We start from the raw sequence: 14,649 nt of genomic DNA, 5'->3' as shown, positions 1-14,649 counted from the left end.
TCCTACATTGCTTTTCCCACCGAAATCCGCTGTCCTTGGTTTTCAGGGGTTGCAGGTTCGAGCTTCATTCCGGTTGTTGTATTTTGCTGGTGGAAGAACTCTCGGTCGATGAATGCAAAAACAAACGATGCAGCACCCCTCTCAGGACTGGACTTGTTGGGTAAGCAGGTTTCAGACGGTGCACACCGTGCACAGCGATGCAACTGGACTCGGTAGCCACAGTCAGGCTTACTGGTCCATCTCGGCGCCCCTTTGTGCTAGGACGCTAAGCAGATGTCTGGAATGGATGGTCCCTCCAATCCAAGGGTCGTAGCACCTTTGCAAGCCTACTGAAGATCATGAGCAAGACAGGGCTCCACCAGGGCTGCAGCAGAAGTTGGTTGGCAGGCCTCCTTCAGGTTTCCGGTTTCTTTGCAGGTCTCACAGCTGGACAGGATACTTGGCTCCTTCAGGTTTCTCCAGGAACTCTCAAAAATGAATGCAAGGGTCCCCTTCTTATCCTAAAAGCCAGGTCCGAGCTGAAAGCCAATAGCAGGTCTAGCCCACACACAGCCCAGCAGTGGTCCAATCAGAACCACTGGCGGGAACATTGATGCATACCACTCAGACACACAGAAACCAGTATGTGGATTGGAGTCAGACTGACCCAGCCCACATCCTGCCTGCAAACACACATAGCCCTCCAGTAGCCCGCCAAAAGCTGCTGCTTTCCCGGGCACTGGAAGTCCTTATAAGGATCTTCCTGGCCTCTGAGGCCAGGAAGAAGGCTAAAGAACAAGATGGCAAAAGAACAGGTGAAAAATCTTGTGGCACGGCCATGTTTGACCAGTAGCCACAGTAAGTAGCCAAACGCGGTAAATGCTGTAAAGCTAAAACGAAACTCCCCCCCCCCCACCCCCACAAAAAAAGTGGAGAAAAGTCACTGCTGCCACCAACCCATGTTTTAAGCACATCTAGAGTAACAAAAAATCCTCTGAGTGTTAGTCTAGGGCAAAACAAAAATGCACCCCATTGCACTGCAGTGGAAGCTGCTTTGTGCAATGATAAAAAGTTACCACAAGTGATACAAAAGTAACCACAAGTAGCAACATTGTAACACGACTAAGGGAAACACTTTCCCAGTACTGATAGCCTGAAGGACATCTCAGTTTCCCCATAACATGTGAGCAAAGGCCAGTGCAGTGAAGCATAAGGCTTCACTGTACTGCAAAAAGTACAGGTCAGATTCAAAAATAAAAGCAAAAGGTTTAGGGGTTCCATAAAGATGGACGGAAAGGTGCACTAAAGAGAATCTTTCCTAACAATGTGAAACCAGTAGTTGTCCCTGATTGGTCAAGTACAGGCTGTTTGAATGGTACAGGTCCTTACCGTTGGTGTGCCTGGACTTGCATCCAGCTCAGATTTTGCATAAGAGGATGACTCCAGCAGCCTTTCTTTAGATCCATGCAAGAGCCAAGAGTCCTTTGAAGAAGAGCATACAATTGATGACCCGATGACTGAAGTGGCCCAGTATCCCTTCCAGTGTCTGGCACGTTGAAGCCTTGATACTCTGCCTGATCCCTGAAGACCCTGGGCAGTGCTTCAGCTCTTGGACTTTTAGGACCAACTAGTCTCAATGCCTTCTCAAGGATCCATCCCTTCAGTGCCTTCGGGAGTGTCCCTGGACTGCCCGGTGGACTGACCAGCTTCCTTCGTAGCCTACCTCACCAGAAGCATCACTGTTCCGCATTGAAGCCCGCAAATTTAGTGGTAGCTGGCTTTTGCCACAAGTTGCCTTTTACCCGATTGTAAGCTTCGTATCTTCAAGGGAACCTGTCCTGGAGCATCTTCTGTGACCATGATTGTGAGGACGCCTGTCCTCGCCTGCAAACCTTGATCGTCGCTGGAACTCAATTTCCTCCACTGTGTGGTCTGCTTCGTGGCATTTTTCTTTGGCAGGGATCGCATCATGCAGTTGTACCCGACCGTAAGAAACCTCGAGCCTGAATCGCTGGGCATCTCTCACTGGAACAAAGGATGGAAGACTGTCACAGCGGCCATCCCCCCCCCCCTCTACCCATCATAATCCATGGGATTATCTGCGTCAGGCGGGGGTAAGTAAGCATAAAACTGTGCCTGTCCCCTCACTCCCACTCCCCGTCCTCCATATGACAACATTGGGAATAACTCCCTTTGCCTCCTATCTTCCTATTACCTTTGGTCGTGGAACCTGGGTCAAGTACCCTGCACCTGGGTTAGCCTTGAGTCTGGAAGAGTTGAGGGAACTTGCCTGTCTTCAAGTAAATTGTTAAACTTTTAAATAGTTTGAAACGTTTCTGAATCATCACCACAAGTTCATTGCATCTCTCTAGAGAATAAATCCCTTTGAGAAACCTTGTGTTGGAACCTGTGATTTCTGGGCACTAGGTCCCAAACATCTTAGCGTTTGGACTTGTAAAGGTTAAAGGTTTGCCGATGTATAGTGACTGAACATAGTGGTTATTGTATATATTCGTGTTATAGAGGGTTGTGTGATAATATTATCTGCTAATTTCATAATTCAGGTGTTCTAAAGGCCTAAAAAAAAAGTGTATTTTTTCTTTTTTTAGAACGGAGAGTCTAAACTGATTTATTGTGTATTATTGTGTGTACACTCATTGAGTTCCCCTGGCCACGCTCACACTTCCCTGAGACTAAGCCTCGACTGCTCTCCACTCTTACTTGATTGGGTTTTGGCTAAACTCTCAGAGATTCCTGTTAACCATAATAACAGTGGCCTCCTAAAATCTGTTCACCATGCCTGATTTTAGAAATCCATCTTTACAGTCGATGTCAACTAGCATAATAGTGCAATGATTTTATCCATTGGCTGTTATCAATATAACCGATAACGCAACCCACTAACGCACCACATCAGCAAGGGTACTTATACAGAAAATGCTGTTGGGGGATGGAAGGGTTGATACCTGACTGGATTGCAGGTTAACATTAGTCTTACATGCTAATTTTGGATTAGCTGTCTAAATTACATTGACTAGGATGGGTTTTGCTAGCCATCAGATTAGCTGATGAACCAGGCCCAGTTAGCAGAACACAATTATCAAGATCTTAGTTACCTGCTTTTTAAGCCACCGTTCTGTCTTTGCTATGGTCAGATGATCAGTAATTGGGTAGAGCAATCCAATCAAGCTGCTTGATCAAGTTCATGGATTAAGACACCTTAGTCACCTGGTAATAGATCACTGCCAGTTCCAGTAAATAAGTGGCACTTATTAAACCCCTGCTCTTAGCGCAAAAAGGCGCCAAAATCAGCTTTACAAACCCTGTGAGACTGTGCGACCAGTAGAAGCACTGGAAACAATACCACAGGGTCCCCCATACAACGCCTCGGTCAGCAGGCAACAGCCCGTACCACCTGCCAGCTCTGCTCGGGAAGTGAGGGGATGTTTATCCCTTGGTCGCCACCACCAGGTGACATGGAAATGAGCAACACTCATCCACCAGGCAGCAGCCCACCCTGCCTGCCCTATCTGCTCCACCAGCCATTTTACGCACACTGGTTTAAGGGCAGATCTAGATTTTGTCAATCTGTACTTGAGAACATTTTTGTTTAATTTCTAACTCCCATTATTTGTCCTGGATTACTACAATGAGCATGGGGCAAGGGGGACACAGATGTGGGAGAATGTAAGTTATTTAAAGTACTACTAACTACTATTCTCTGAGGTCCCCCTTCCACATATTACCCTCACACCTTCCCCACGTTCTACATGTCTTAATAATAATTTGGAGGCATAACATACTTGAAGGTGAAGCCACTGATTGCTTTAAGTGTGCAAAACCACTGTACAATAGCTTCACTTTTTACAGTATCCCATTGGTTTAACAAAATAAATTACTTTGTGGTAATTTACTTGGTTGTCATTACTTCGTGAGGAGGTAATTGTGTATATGTAATAAAGAGTTCAGGGCTATAAGGGGTTGGGGAGGTGTTGGGGTCATAGTGAAGGGGGAAGAGGCACATTCATTTATTAAAATGTATGTAGCGCGCAAACAGCCCTTTGGCATCAAGGCGCTGTTACATGTGATGAGCTAAGTTGCATGCTGCATCTGAATGGTATTTGGAATCAATGCAAACTTAATACAAACATTTTTTATACAGATGGCGCATAGTTGGGATTAGGTGAAGAGTAGCATCTTGACAGCCTTGCAGAAGGCTATGTGGGGGTTTTCAGCTATTCAGCATGTGGGGACACCCCGCCCCATACACAAAATTGAAGTAAAAACAAAGTAAATCACCACAAAGTAATGGGTTATAATAATGTAGAGCTCTTTTAACATGCCACAAATGCTTTCTGTGGTTCAGAAACCAATTTTCTAAAATGTATGGTGAAAGGACAACTATGAAATGGGAGAACAGGAATTGCTATGGTGAGTAACTTTCAGGTTTTGCATGAGATATCCACTTTCAATATCTGGAAAGGACACCTTATTGGCCAGCTTTGACAGATTTTCTTGCCTCTTTTGCCTTTACAGCTTTTCGCGGGGTCATGAATAATCAAACAAAGACTGTACGGGATACACTTATCAACCAGTGTGCACAGATTCTTGCCTGCTACCGAAAGAACTGTGCAAGCCCATCATCTGCTGGCCAGGTAGTGTTTTGCTCATTTTCCTTGAATGGGATGCAATAGCTGTGCAAGGTCATCTAAGCCATACATTCAAGTGTGGTGTTGAAAACATTTGAGTCCAAGTTTAAAATAATCCTATTTTTCACAATGTGTGTTCTTGGATCTCCCATATGTCAATCTTCTGTTGCCTATCATGTACTTATGCTTTTCTGCAGGGTTTAGGGTTGATGGATGTTAGTGTTCTGGAGATACTTGAAAAAAGAATTTATTTTGCATTTTCATTGTTATTAATCACCCTTGGTGTCATTAAGCACTCCTTGCTCATTTGAACAAATAATTAAAGGAAACAATAGCTTTCAGTGTATACCAGCAACAAATGTTTACAAATCGGTCTCCCATATAATCACAGACATCACTGAGTCTTCCATATTTATGGCAGTATCCATAGATATTGTAAGAGAATCATTAAAGCAGCCATACTTCTCAAAACAGTGCACTCTATGATTCATAACTCAACAAAGTTACGATGCTAGGATCGTCATGTATAGTAGTTTCTCTTTAAAGGTGCAACCACAATCCTGCTATGTTTCCTTAAGTGTGCATACCATGGGTAATACATTGCAGCAAGTTTCCTCTTGGCTGTTAAAGTCCTCTAATCGTTTAGTCTAAAGAAGAAACATTGTCAGCTCATTGACCTCTCCCTTTACCATGAGCTTGTTAAAAGTGACAAAAGTGCCATCAATAAATATACCTCCCACCTAATTGATGCCCACCCTCTAAAATTACAATCTGATTTGATCTCAAACATATAATGGGAAGGTTTGTAAAATTAACAGGTGAACTTCCTGCAAAGTTAACCAAATCCTGGTTTTTCCTGCTCAGGGAAATTAGGCTTTTACTCTAATTTCTCTCTTTTCCCTAATGAGTAACGGTTATGAAATCTCTAATTCTATCCAGATTGAACCTCAGTAACAGTGCAAATTTAGGTATATCGGAGTCTATTGTTCAATGCCTTCAAAGAATCCAGAATGCAGCTGCGAACATTCTTTTCAATGTGGAAAAAATATGGCCATATATTACTCCTACCCGAGAACTCTACATTGGCTTCCGGTAAGAAAGAGGATAGCCTTTAAAAGTATGTGCATTAGGTTTAAAAGCTTATGCTGGCCTGATTCTTCCCCTTTCTCACACACATTTAAATTTCAAATCACTAATCACACGCTCAGGACCAATCCTCTAATTCCAAAATACAAGAAGGAAAGGAAAGGTGGTCGTTCCTTCTCAGCCCAAGCAGCACGAATGTGGAATTCACTCCTGCCATCGCTATGTAGTGAAACAAATTTACTAGAATTCAGGAAATGGCTGAAAACCTTGTTAATCGTAGCTAATTTCTGTATTCAACATTGCACCCTGCTCTTGCATCCTTAGCGCCACAATGCCTTCGGGTAATAGCTGCTCTTTATTAAAACACACACAACTATGTTTGAGGCTTCTGTATCTGCTTAGATCACATGCTATGCATAGGCCGTCATCTAGTGGTAGTTGCAGAGTATTACATTTTTTTGTTTTCGAAACTCGAAAATGGACTTTGACAGGGCGTGCCAGTAATATCCCTAGTGTGACGTTCACTGTACCCAAGGTCCTTCACGCTTGGAGGTCCCTCAGATTGCTTTTTCCCGCCATCGTAGTCTGACGCATATAGCAGAGTTCCTTCTTCTGGCTGACGCAATTACATACAAAAAGTTATACTTTCTTTCTGTCCTTTCAACGACCGTACACCGTAAGATCTCCAGCGACGGCTTTCGAGGACAAGACCACTCTTCAGCGCTGACTCCCGTCTTGCTAAACTTTGGCTGCGGCCTACCCAGGCCCCAACGGGCCTCGGCCCAATACGGTATTGAGAGTGGGGGAGGTTTATATTCCATCTCACTTAATATTCCCCTATACTTCCTTGTATTCCGTCAGGCTGCCATCTTTACACACTATGGAAAATACTCCTTTTAAATTCTGTCCTTCCTTTAACAGGAAGTTTCCCTGGAAGGATTGACATGAGTGTGTAACCTTTGCCTCCCTAGGGACCACACCCTGAAAAACAGTGCAAGTCCTTCAAACTGTTTAGGCTAAAAACTTTAAAGGACCGAAAAACGAAACACTGGGCCCACCAAGCCATGCAGGCCGAGGCCGCCATGGACGTCAAGGGAGCCTCCAGCGATGGCAGCGTCCTAAGTGATGCAGAGGGCGATCAGGACCCGATGGATTCTCGCGTGTGAGCCCCCAACTCCAACATGCAGGCCGGCGGTTCTACTACAGAAATGACACCCCGCGGCTCAAGCACCTCCAGTACACGCCTCACCAAGCACATCCCCCATGGCCGACTGTTGACCACGTCGTTGACTGATAAGCCACACACGGTGTCGAAGGGAAGGTCTGAACAATCCCTGTCCTCTGGGCCATCGCGGTCGCGATCTCCACACAACAGACCCCCGAAACAGACACCGAAGTCCGTTTCCGACACCGCAACCAAATCTGGAAACTCTTCTTGTTCCGACGACCGTGTGTCGAAAGACGCGTCGACAGCCCCTGCAAAAAGCTCAAAAATGAGTGATCTAATTAAAAAACACATCTCTTACATCGTGCTCAAGGCAAAGACATCGAAAAACTCAAAATCCTCGACGCCCCAAGCCTCAATATCACAAGGTTCAAAGAGTAGGGATTATTCTACCCATAAGGAAACCCTTTCAGGGGCAATGCATCACAAACTGCTCCAGAGCCTCTGCCTACACCTGTTCCCTCAGTGTTGCCAAGCGCCTCACAATTGACCCCCGAACAGTTTGATAGGGTCATGAGGAGAATGTCTAGTTTTGTAAATTTCTTTGATCAATACCCCAAACTTCAGGGACACTCTAAAGGCGAAGCAGCCAGCAAGCAGCCTGATGCCAAAAGAACCAACTGAACGCAACACTAATGCCTCATCAGATAAAGACGTGGCTCAGGACACATATTACGACACTCAAGACTCCCAAGACCCTGGCTCATTTACAGACCTTGAAGACCAAGGGGACACATGGGAGATAGATCAATACTATGACGTACATCATCCAATCACCAGACCATACCGACCAACCAATGGCTGATTCCCGATGGACAACCAGCTGCAGTACAATGACCTGCTCTTAAAGGCTGCAGAACACTTTAAGATAGATACCCAGGAAGCTGAAGTCGATAAGGACTTTGTAGAGGTCATCCTTGGGGATAGGTCTACTCTAACCAAGCTAGACAGCAGCTATTCCAACTTCAACATTGACAACTCCATCATTCCTGTTTTATCTTCCATAAAAACATTTGGGGTTCACATTGGCGCTCCACTATCCTTGGATAAGCAAGTCAATGCTATTGTCTCAGCCTCGGCCCGAAGCACCAAATTCATCAACGCCATAAAACCCTTCCTAACCAAGTCCAATTGACTTTCAGTAGCAAGAGCTAGCATAGGTGCTAAATTAGACTACTGCAACGCTCTCTTAGCAGGCATTTCTATTAAATACACAAACCAACTCCAAGTCACTCAAAACAATGCGCTAAGAGCAGCTCTAAACATTCCCAGAAGAGATCACATCTCTGAAGCCAGACAGGCAGCCCACTGGCTCCCAGTCAAGGACTGCATCACCTTTAAAATCCTCACTACTGCGCATAAATGTAGCAACGCCACGGCCCCCTCATACCTATCGGAAACACTATCCAGAGCCACCACAGCCCGACCCATCAGAACACGTTACACAAATCAACTCAGTATCCCACACATCAACAGAACCAAAGGAGGAGGACTGGGCTTCCCGTACATAGCACCCAAGTTATGGAACTTGCTCCCTACCTCCCTCAGAGCGGAAACCTCCCTCTTTACGTTTTGGAGAAATCTGAAAACCTCTCTTCAACTAGCATCTAACCCTTCTAACCTCTTACCCCTCTTTCCCACTGCAACTAACTCTATGTACTCTTCAACATGTGTAAAATGATATTTCTGCTTCTACTGTAACTAAGCTTCTCATTGTATGTAACCAGCGCCACGATGCCCACGGGCTGTTGTGCGCTTAACAAATATGAATAAATAAATAAGAGATCTGCAGCACAGTTCATCCCACTGCTTCAATCTGTCCAGAGGCGTAGTCAGCCTTCTCTACTTATCCCCAATCTGACAAGGGCATCCAACTCACTGTAAGGTACTCATGGTGACAACAGTAAAGACAGACACAAGTGATCACAGTTCAAGGGTGTTTATTAAACTGTATGCAGATTTGAAAAATGCCTAATCTAAACCTACATCTAAGATGGGAGAAAGCTGTGACCATCAAATGAAAAAGAAGGCAGTCCTAGTGACGTCGTGTCAAATAAAAGGGCCTATATTAAAAGAAAACTATTGCCAAACTTTACAACTAGATACAAAGAGGGTGTGGTATAATGTTCACAAAAAAGAAAGAAGTGTTCACAAATAATAAGTCGGGATGTGGTAGCTGGGTGGGTCTCCCTTCCCTGTGTTTTAAGCACAGAACAAGACAGGACTTCTAAGCACAATGCTCTCTCGAGCTTTGCCAGCACGAGACAATAGTTACGTTCCCAGCTATCAGAACCTTCGGTGGTTACGTCTTTACTTCTTGCAAAAAGTCTCTTTGCTGCGAGGGCCTTACAGGTTCAACAATAACAAACAAGTTATCTTCTTATGGCAGTGAGGGTGATGGTTCCTCACCCCTGTGTCCCCCTCTTCAGGGCATAGACCCTTCTCAAATCTCAGCCTCCCTCTGTCGGGTTCACTATGGCTTATTCACAGAACATTCTCACTTGTTGCATTCACAAGTCTTAATGTCTTTTTAAACAACACACTGTGGACATCCCTCTGTCGGGTTCACTCTTGTCATCACAATGTTCTTTTTAGGGCATCATGCTTTGCCCCTTCCTGCCGGCATCCCTCTGTCGGGTTCACTTTTGCTAACTACCCAGTTCTTTCTCTTTCTCATTATTCGGGATTTGTCTCCCTCGGCTTTCGTGCAGGTCAAAGACTTTTGATTGTACAAGGGGTTTTGCTAGACCTCTGTATGACCACTTTGACCTTGTCCTTGCGGCTCTCACAAATCCTTCTGGTATCAGTAGTTTCAACAAACGCGGGATCAACCAGTCTCTCTCGATTGAGCACCCACCTGGTGCCAGACCCTTCTGCAGCTGCTTTTCCCTTAATGTTAACAGTTCGTTGAGCTTCCCTTAAGTTGCTACTTTGCAGTTTTCTTCAACGCAGTTCGGTTTCTTATTGTCTCATCCCTCGACTCACCGGCTGTGATGAACCTCTTGGCTTTTTTGTATCTGGAGTCAAGGACGGTACCACAGTAGCAGGCGTCTCTCTCTGTCCTGCTGATCAGCGTAGGCATGCTCCGTGTACCGTTGACATCTGCTGCAACACACACTGGCTATTGTTCGCTGTCCTATGCTTCTTTTCCTGGAGGTTTCCCGGGTCTCAGTCGGAAAGGGCAAGGTTGCTTCTCTCCTTGTCGCCCGTTCGCTTCTCGCCACCTTTCTCCTCCTCTTGAATAACCGTACCGGGATAGCTGTCTCGTTGTGCTCTCTGCCTTGCTCGTATTGTGCTCTCGTGCTCCACTTTTTATCCCTGTGGGGAAGGGAAAGGGCCGTCAGGTGTGTGTGATTCTGGTTAATTGCTTGACTTTGCCTGACCCTTGTATTGGGACATGTTAGCTAAACGGCTCTGGTGTTAGTCCGTTGTCTTTCGTGGTGTGCGAAAGAGTTTGTGTCAGAAAAGGGGGGTAGCGGCAGTGTTTCTGAATATCCTACGTGGTAGGATGGGGAAAAGGTGTTGAAAGAAGGGGGATACTGTGTCTCATCCGTCGGTGTCCCACTTCCACTCCCCGAGGACCCCCCATCCAGGGGATCGTCCCGCACTGGTCAACCCCAAGGAACTGGATCCAATAGTGATGGCTGTGTCCTGGCGACCTGGAAGACAGATCCCCGGGGACTAGTTAGGGAGATACCTTCAGGTTTCGCCCACCACGCACTGAAAAAAGGTTTAGACCAGCCCCTTCAGACCCATTGTACATTAGGGGGCAGCTAAAGCCCAACTCTTTAGTAGCCACCACCACAAGCATGAGAGCAGGTACACCTTTAGCCTCTGCCGAAGCCCCTCCTGACAAGGAGAGCAAGAAGATCCACACCCTGGGCAGGAAAGTAGCTTCCTCGGCTGCCTATCAGGTGAGAATAGCTAACACTACGCTATCATCCAGCTATAATCTCCCTAAGTGGGATGCGGTCGCACAACAAAGGCTCATTTTCAGAACCCCTAAAGACACCCCTCTTACAGACTATTGCTGAAGGGAGACAAGTAGCAAGCTGCATTCTTAAAAATAACTTGGGCGCAACAGACAATATGGGGTGAATTGTGGCAGAAGGTACCCTCATCAAACGCCATGCATGGCTTCGTCAATCGGGTTTCAAATTGGAGACCCAGGCTACCCTTTTAAACATGCCCATCGAGCCCAACTCATTATTCGGCAAAGCGGTCGAGGACGCACTGAAAAGTGCAAAGAAGGAATATGACACCCTCAAATCCCTGGGACAACTCAAATCCCTGGGACAACTCGCTAACAAACCCTTTGTGCAGAGAGGAGGTTCCAATATACGCCGTTTAGAGGACAGTACGCCCAGCGGTCCTCCAATTACAACCAGGGTGGGCAGAGATAATCCGGGAGTTCTTCACAGGGGCAGTCCTCCCAACAGAACTTTTCAAAGGGGACACAGAAGGTCCAGAAGTAGGAGCATAACCTCCTCCTCAAGAGGGGGATCCACCCCCTAAGCATGATCACCCGCTACAGGTCCCCTCCCATGCCACTCCAGTGGGAGTTTGTATTTTTCACTTTACCCACACATGGGAAGGGATCACGTCAGACAAGTGGGTGCTTTCTACCGGGGCAGAGGGCTATTGCATTTAGCTAATACAAACACCAGACAACCACCCGCCAAGACAAAGACAAACTACACAGGAAGAACAACACATACTGCTAGAAGAGGTCAAGGCACTGCTACTAAAGGACGCCATAGAAATCGTCCTGGCAAACCAGGTAAACAAGGGTATTTATTCAATGTACTTCTTGTACCAAAGAAAGACCAAACAATGCGCCCTGTCCTAGACCTGCGCCCTGCAAACACACATGTCAGGCAACAAAAATTCTGCATGACAATGCTACAGGAACTAATAAACAGGGGGACTACATTGCAACCTTGGACATGAAAGATGCATCCGTTCATATTTCAATGTTTCCAGTGCACAGAAAATGCCTGCGCTTCAAGATGGCGAATAAACACTACCAATTCAAGGTGCTATATAGCCTCCGCTCCAAGGGTATTCACCAAGGTACTAGCGGTAGTGGCAGCGCACCTACGCAGAGAAGCAATCCCAGTGTACCCTTATTTGGATAACTGGCTAATAACAGGGGAATCCCCCCAAATTTGCAAGCAAAATATCCAAAGAACAATCAATCTCCTGTTCCAAACGGGATTCTCAATCAACAAGAAAAAATAAAGTCACGTTCCAAGCAAAACAAAACCTTTTTTAGGAGCTATCATAAAGACGGAAGAGGGGCTAGTCTTCCTGTCAGGCGAAAGAATGCAAAACATACTGGTGCAAATACCTCTGTATCTAGGCGGTCATCAAATAACCGTATGCAAAGCAATGCGCTTGCTCGGGGTGATGGCTTCATGCATTTAACTGGTTCCGCACGCACGTTTGCGCACCACTAATGCAAGAGTGTTTAGTGAAACAGTGTTCTCAGGCAAGCGATCCGTGGGACAATCTAGTGGTTGTTTCTATAACCCTAGTTCAAGCACTATGCTGGTGGGCAAAGGAAAATCTGTTGAAGGGAAAACCTTTTTGCAACCCCACAGTGCAAGCGATAGTCACAACAGACGCATCTCTCACCGGGAGGGGAGCACATTACCTTCACCACACAGCGCATGGCCTGTGGACCCATATCACAGCCCAGAATCACATAAAGCTGTGCAAGCTTTTCAAGTGCATCTCTCTTTATACCTCCCTTCTCGCTCCCGTCATCTTTCTCTCCTTCTGCTCTTTCTCTCCTGACCTTCATCACTCCCTATCTTCCTTCCTTACAGCTATAAAAAACTGGATGTCATCCCATTTTCTCTCCCTCAACACAGACAAAGCGGAAGTCCTCGTCTTTCCTTCTAACACTTTTTCCCCTTCCTATCTCCCCATCTGCTCACAACCTTGGCATCCACCTCGACTCCTCCCTTTCCTTCTCCCATCACATTTCTCTCACCTCTCGTTCCTGTCGTCACCATCTCTACAACATCCACAAGATCAGGTCCTCTCTCACCTTCCACGCTTCTAAACTCTTAAGCTCTTCACTCATCTTCTCCCGTCTCTTCTACTGTTCCTCTCTCCTCTTTGGACTCCCTGCCTCTCAACTGACCCCCCTCAAGTCCATCTACCACTCCTCTATTCGTACTCTCTGCCTCCTCGGCCCTCGTGACTCTATTTCCTCCTAACTTTCTCAACTCGGCTGGCTCCCCTTCCCCTCAACTTAAATTTCAATTTCTCTGTTTGGTCTTCAAATCTCTACATGACCTTGCTTCCGCCATCTCTCTTCTCTCCTATCATTTTACACTCCCTCTCTCTGCTCCGCTGACCTCTTTCTACTTACTGTACCCCCGTCTCCTTGTGCTGTTTCTCACTTCTGCTCCTTTCAGCTTCTGGCCTCCCTTCATTGGAACTCCTTAACTCTCTCTATCCGCTCCACCCCCAAATACACCTCCTTCTGCACCTCCTTCAAAGCCCTTCTTCTCTACTCCCCCCTTGACCTCCTACCTTCTCCCCCATCCCCATACCTCCCCCTCCCCTCCTCTCACAGCCACTCGACATTATATCACATAATTGAATTTTGTCCCCTTCCCTTCCCTTCTCTTCCTTCCTTCTCACTTTTCCCTCATCTCCAATATCCGGAGAAACTGTTCTACGTATTGTTACGCTGGTTTGTCTCGTGTTTAACTTGCTTCTCCATTATTGTATCTTGTTGTTTTATTGTAAAGCGCTTTGGATTAAAGCGCTATGTAAAATGAATAAACAGAAACATCAGGCCAAACAGCCAAACAGTGCAAGTCCTCACAGGCAGCACCACTGCCATGTTTTACATAAACAAGCAGGGGGTGGGGGGGGGGGCACTTTCCAAGTCTGTCCAGGCTAGCCCAAAAAACGTGGAAGTGGGCACTCAAGCGGAACATGGTCCTAGTGTTGCAAACGTTCCTGGGGAACTCAGTTCTCTAGCAGACTGACTAAGCAGAGATCCCCTACCCGTAGAGCACGAGTGGCAACTCAGCAGAACAATTTCAGACTATATCTTTTCCTTCTGGGGCTATCCTTCGTTAGACCTGATTGCCACATGCCTAAACATACAATGCCCAGACTTCGCCTCCTGGTTTACCCAACCTGGATGTAAGGGGAACGCCCTGTGGATGAGCTGGTCAGGGAAATTTGCCTACGATTTTCCTCCCAACACCTCTAGTCAGCAGTATAGTGAACAAGATGCACAAAGAACAAGTAACTCTAATCATGGCGAGACAACCTTAGTTTAAGCATCTGCGCAAACTGGCGATGTGTGATCCAATCAAACTCCTGTGGCCCTTCAACATGCTCACCCAACACGGGGGGACAGCGTTCCACCCACACCCTCAATCTATGAACTTGCCAGCTTGGCCCGTGGAGTCATATAATTATTTGGGCACCTAAACTACCTCAAAGGCGTATGGAAATCCTCAACGAGGCGCGTAAACCAAACACCAGACACTGTTACTTTAACAAATGGAAAAGGTTTGGTGCCAGTCAAAAAATCAACTGTACTCCATCACACATTCTTTATTATATGCTATGCTTACTAGACTTCGATCTAGTATTCAACTCCATCAAGGTGCACCTAGCGGCTCTATCCACATAGACCACTTCTCAAAGCAAGGTGTCCTGGTAGAAAGTCAGTCA

At 46.2% G+C, this 14,649-nt stretch overlaps 1 protein-coding gene across 3 annotated transcripts in view; it reads left to right on the top strand.

The window, feature by feature from the left end:
* SEC24C (SEC24 homolog C, COPII coat complex component) overlaps positions 1–14,649 on the top strand; it is a 1,750,167-nt gene that overhangs the window by 1,500,161 nt on the left and 235,357 nt on the right. For all 3 annotated transcript variants that reach the window (XM_069610689.1, XM_069610688.1, XM_069610687.1), the window contains one exon: positions 4,516–4,634. In XM_069610689.1, the coding sequence (XP_069466790.1) occupies positions 4,516–4,634 (119 nt within the window). The remainder of the gene's footprint in view (positions 1–4,515; positions 4,635–14,649) is intronic.

This window comes from Ambystoma mexicanum, chromosome 8, assembly GCF_040938575.1.
Source record: "Ambystoma mexicanum isolate Mex_15411 chromosome 8, UKY_AmexF1_1, whole genome shotgun sequence".
NCBI classification, from domain to species: domain Eukaryota; kingdom Metazoa; phylum Chordata; class Amphibia; order Caudata; family Ambystomatidae; genus Ambystoma; species Ambystoma mexicanum.
The sequence above is the reverse complement of the archived record's forward strand: the minus strand, read 5'-3'. Positions and strand labels throughout refer to the sequence as shown.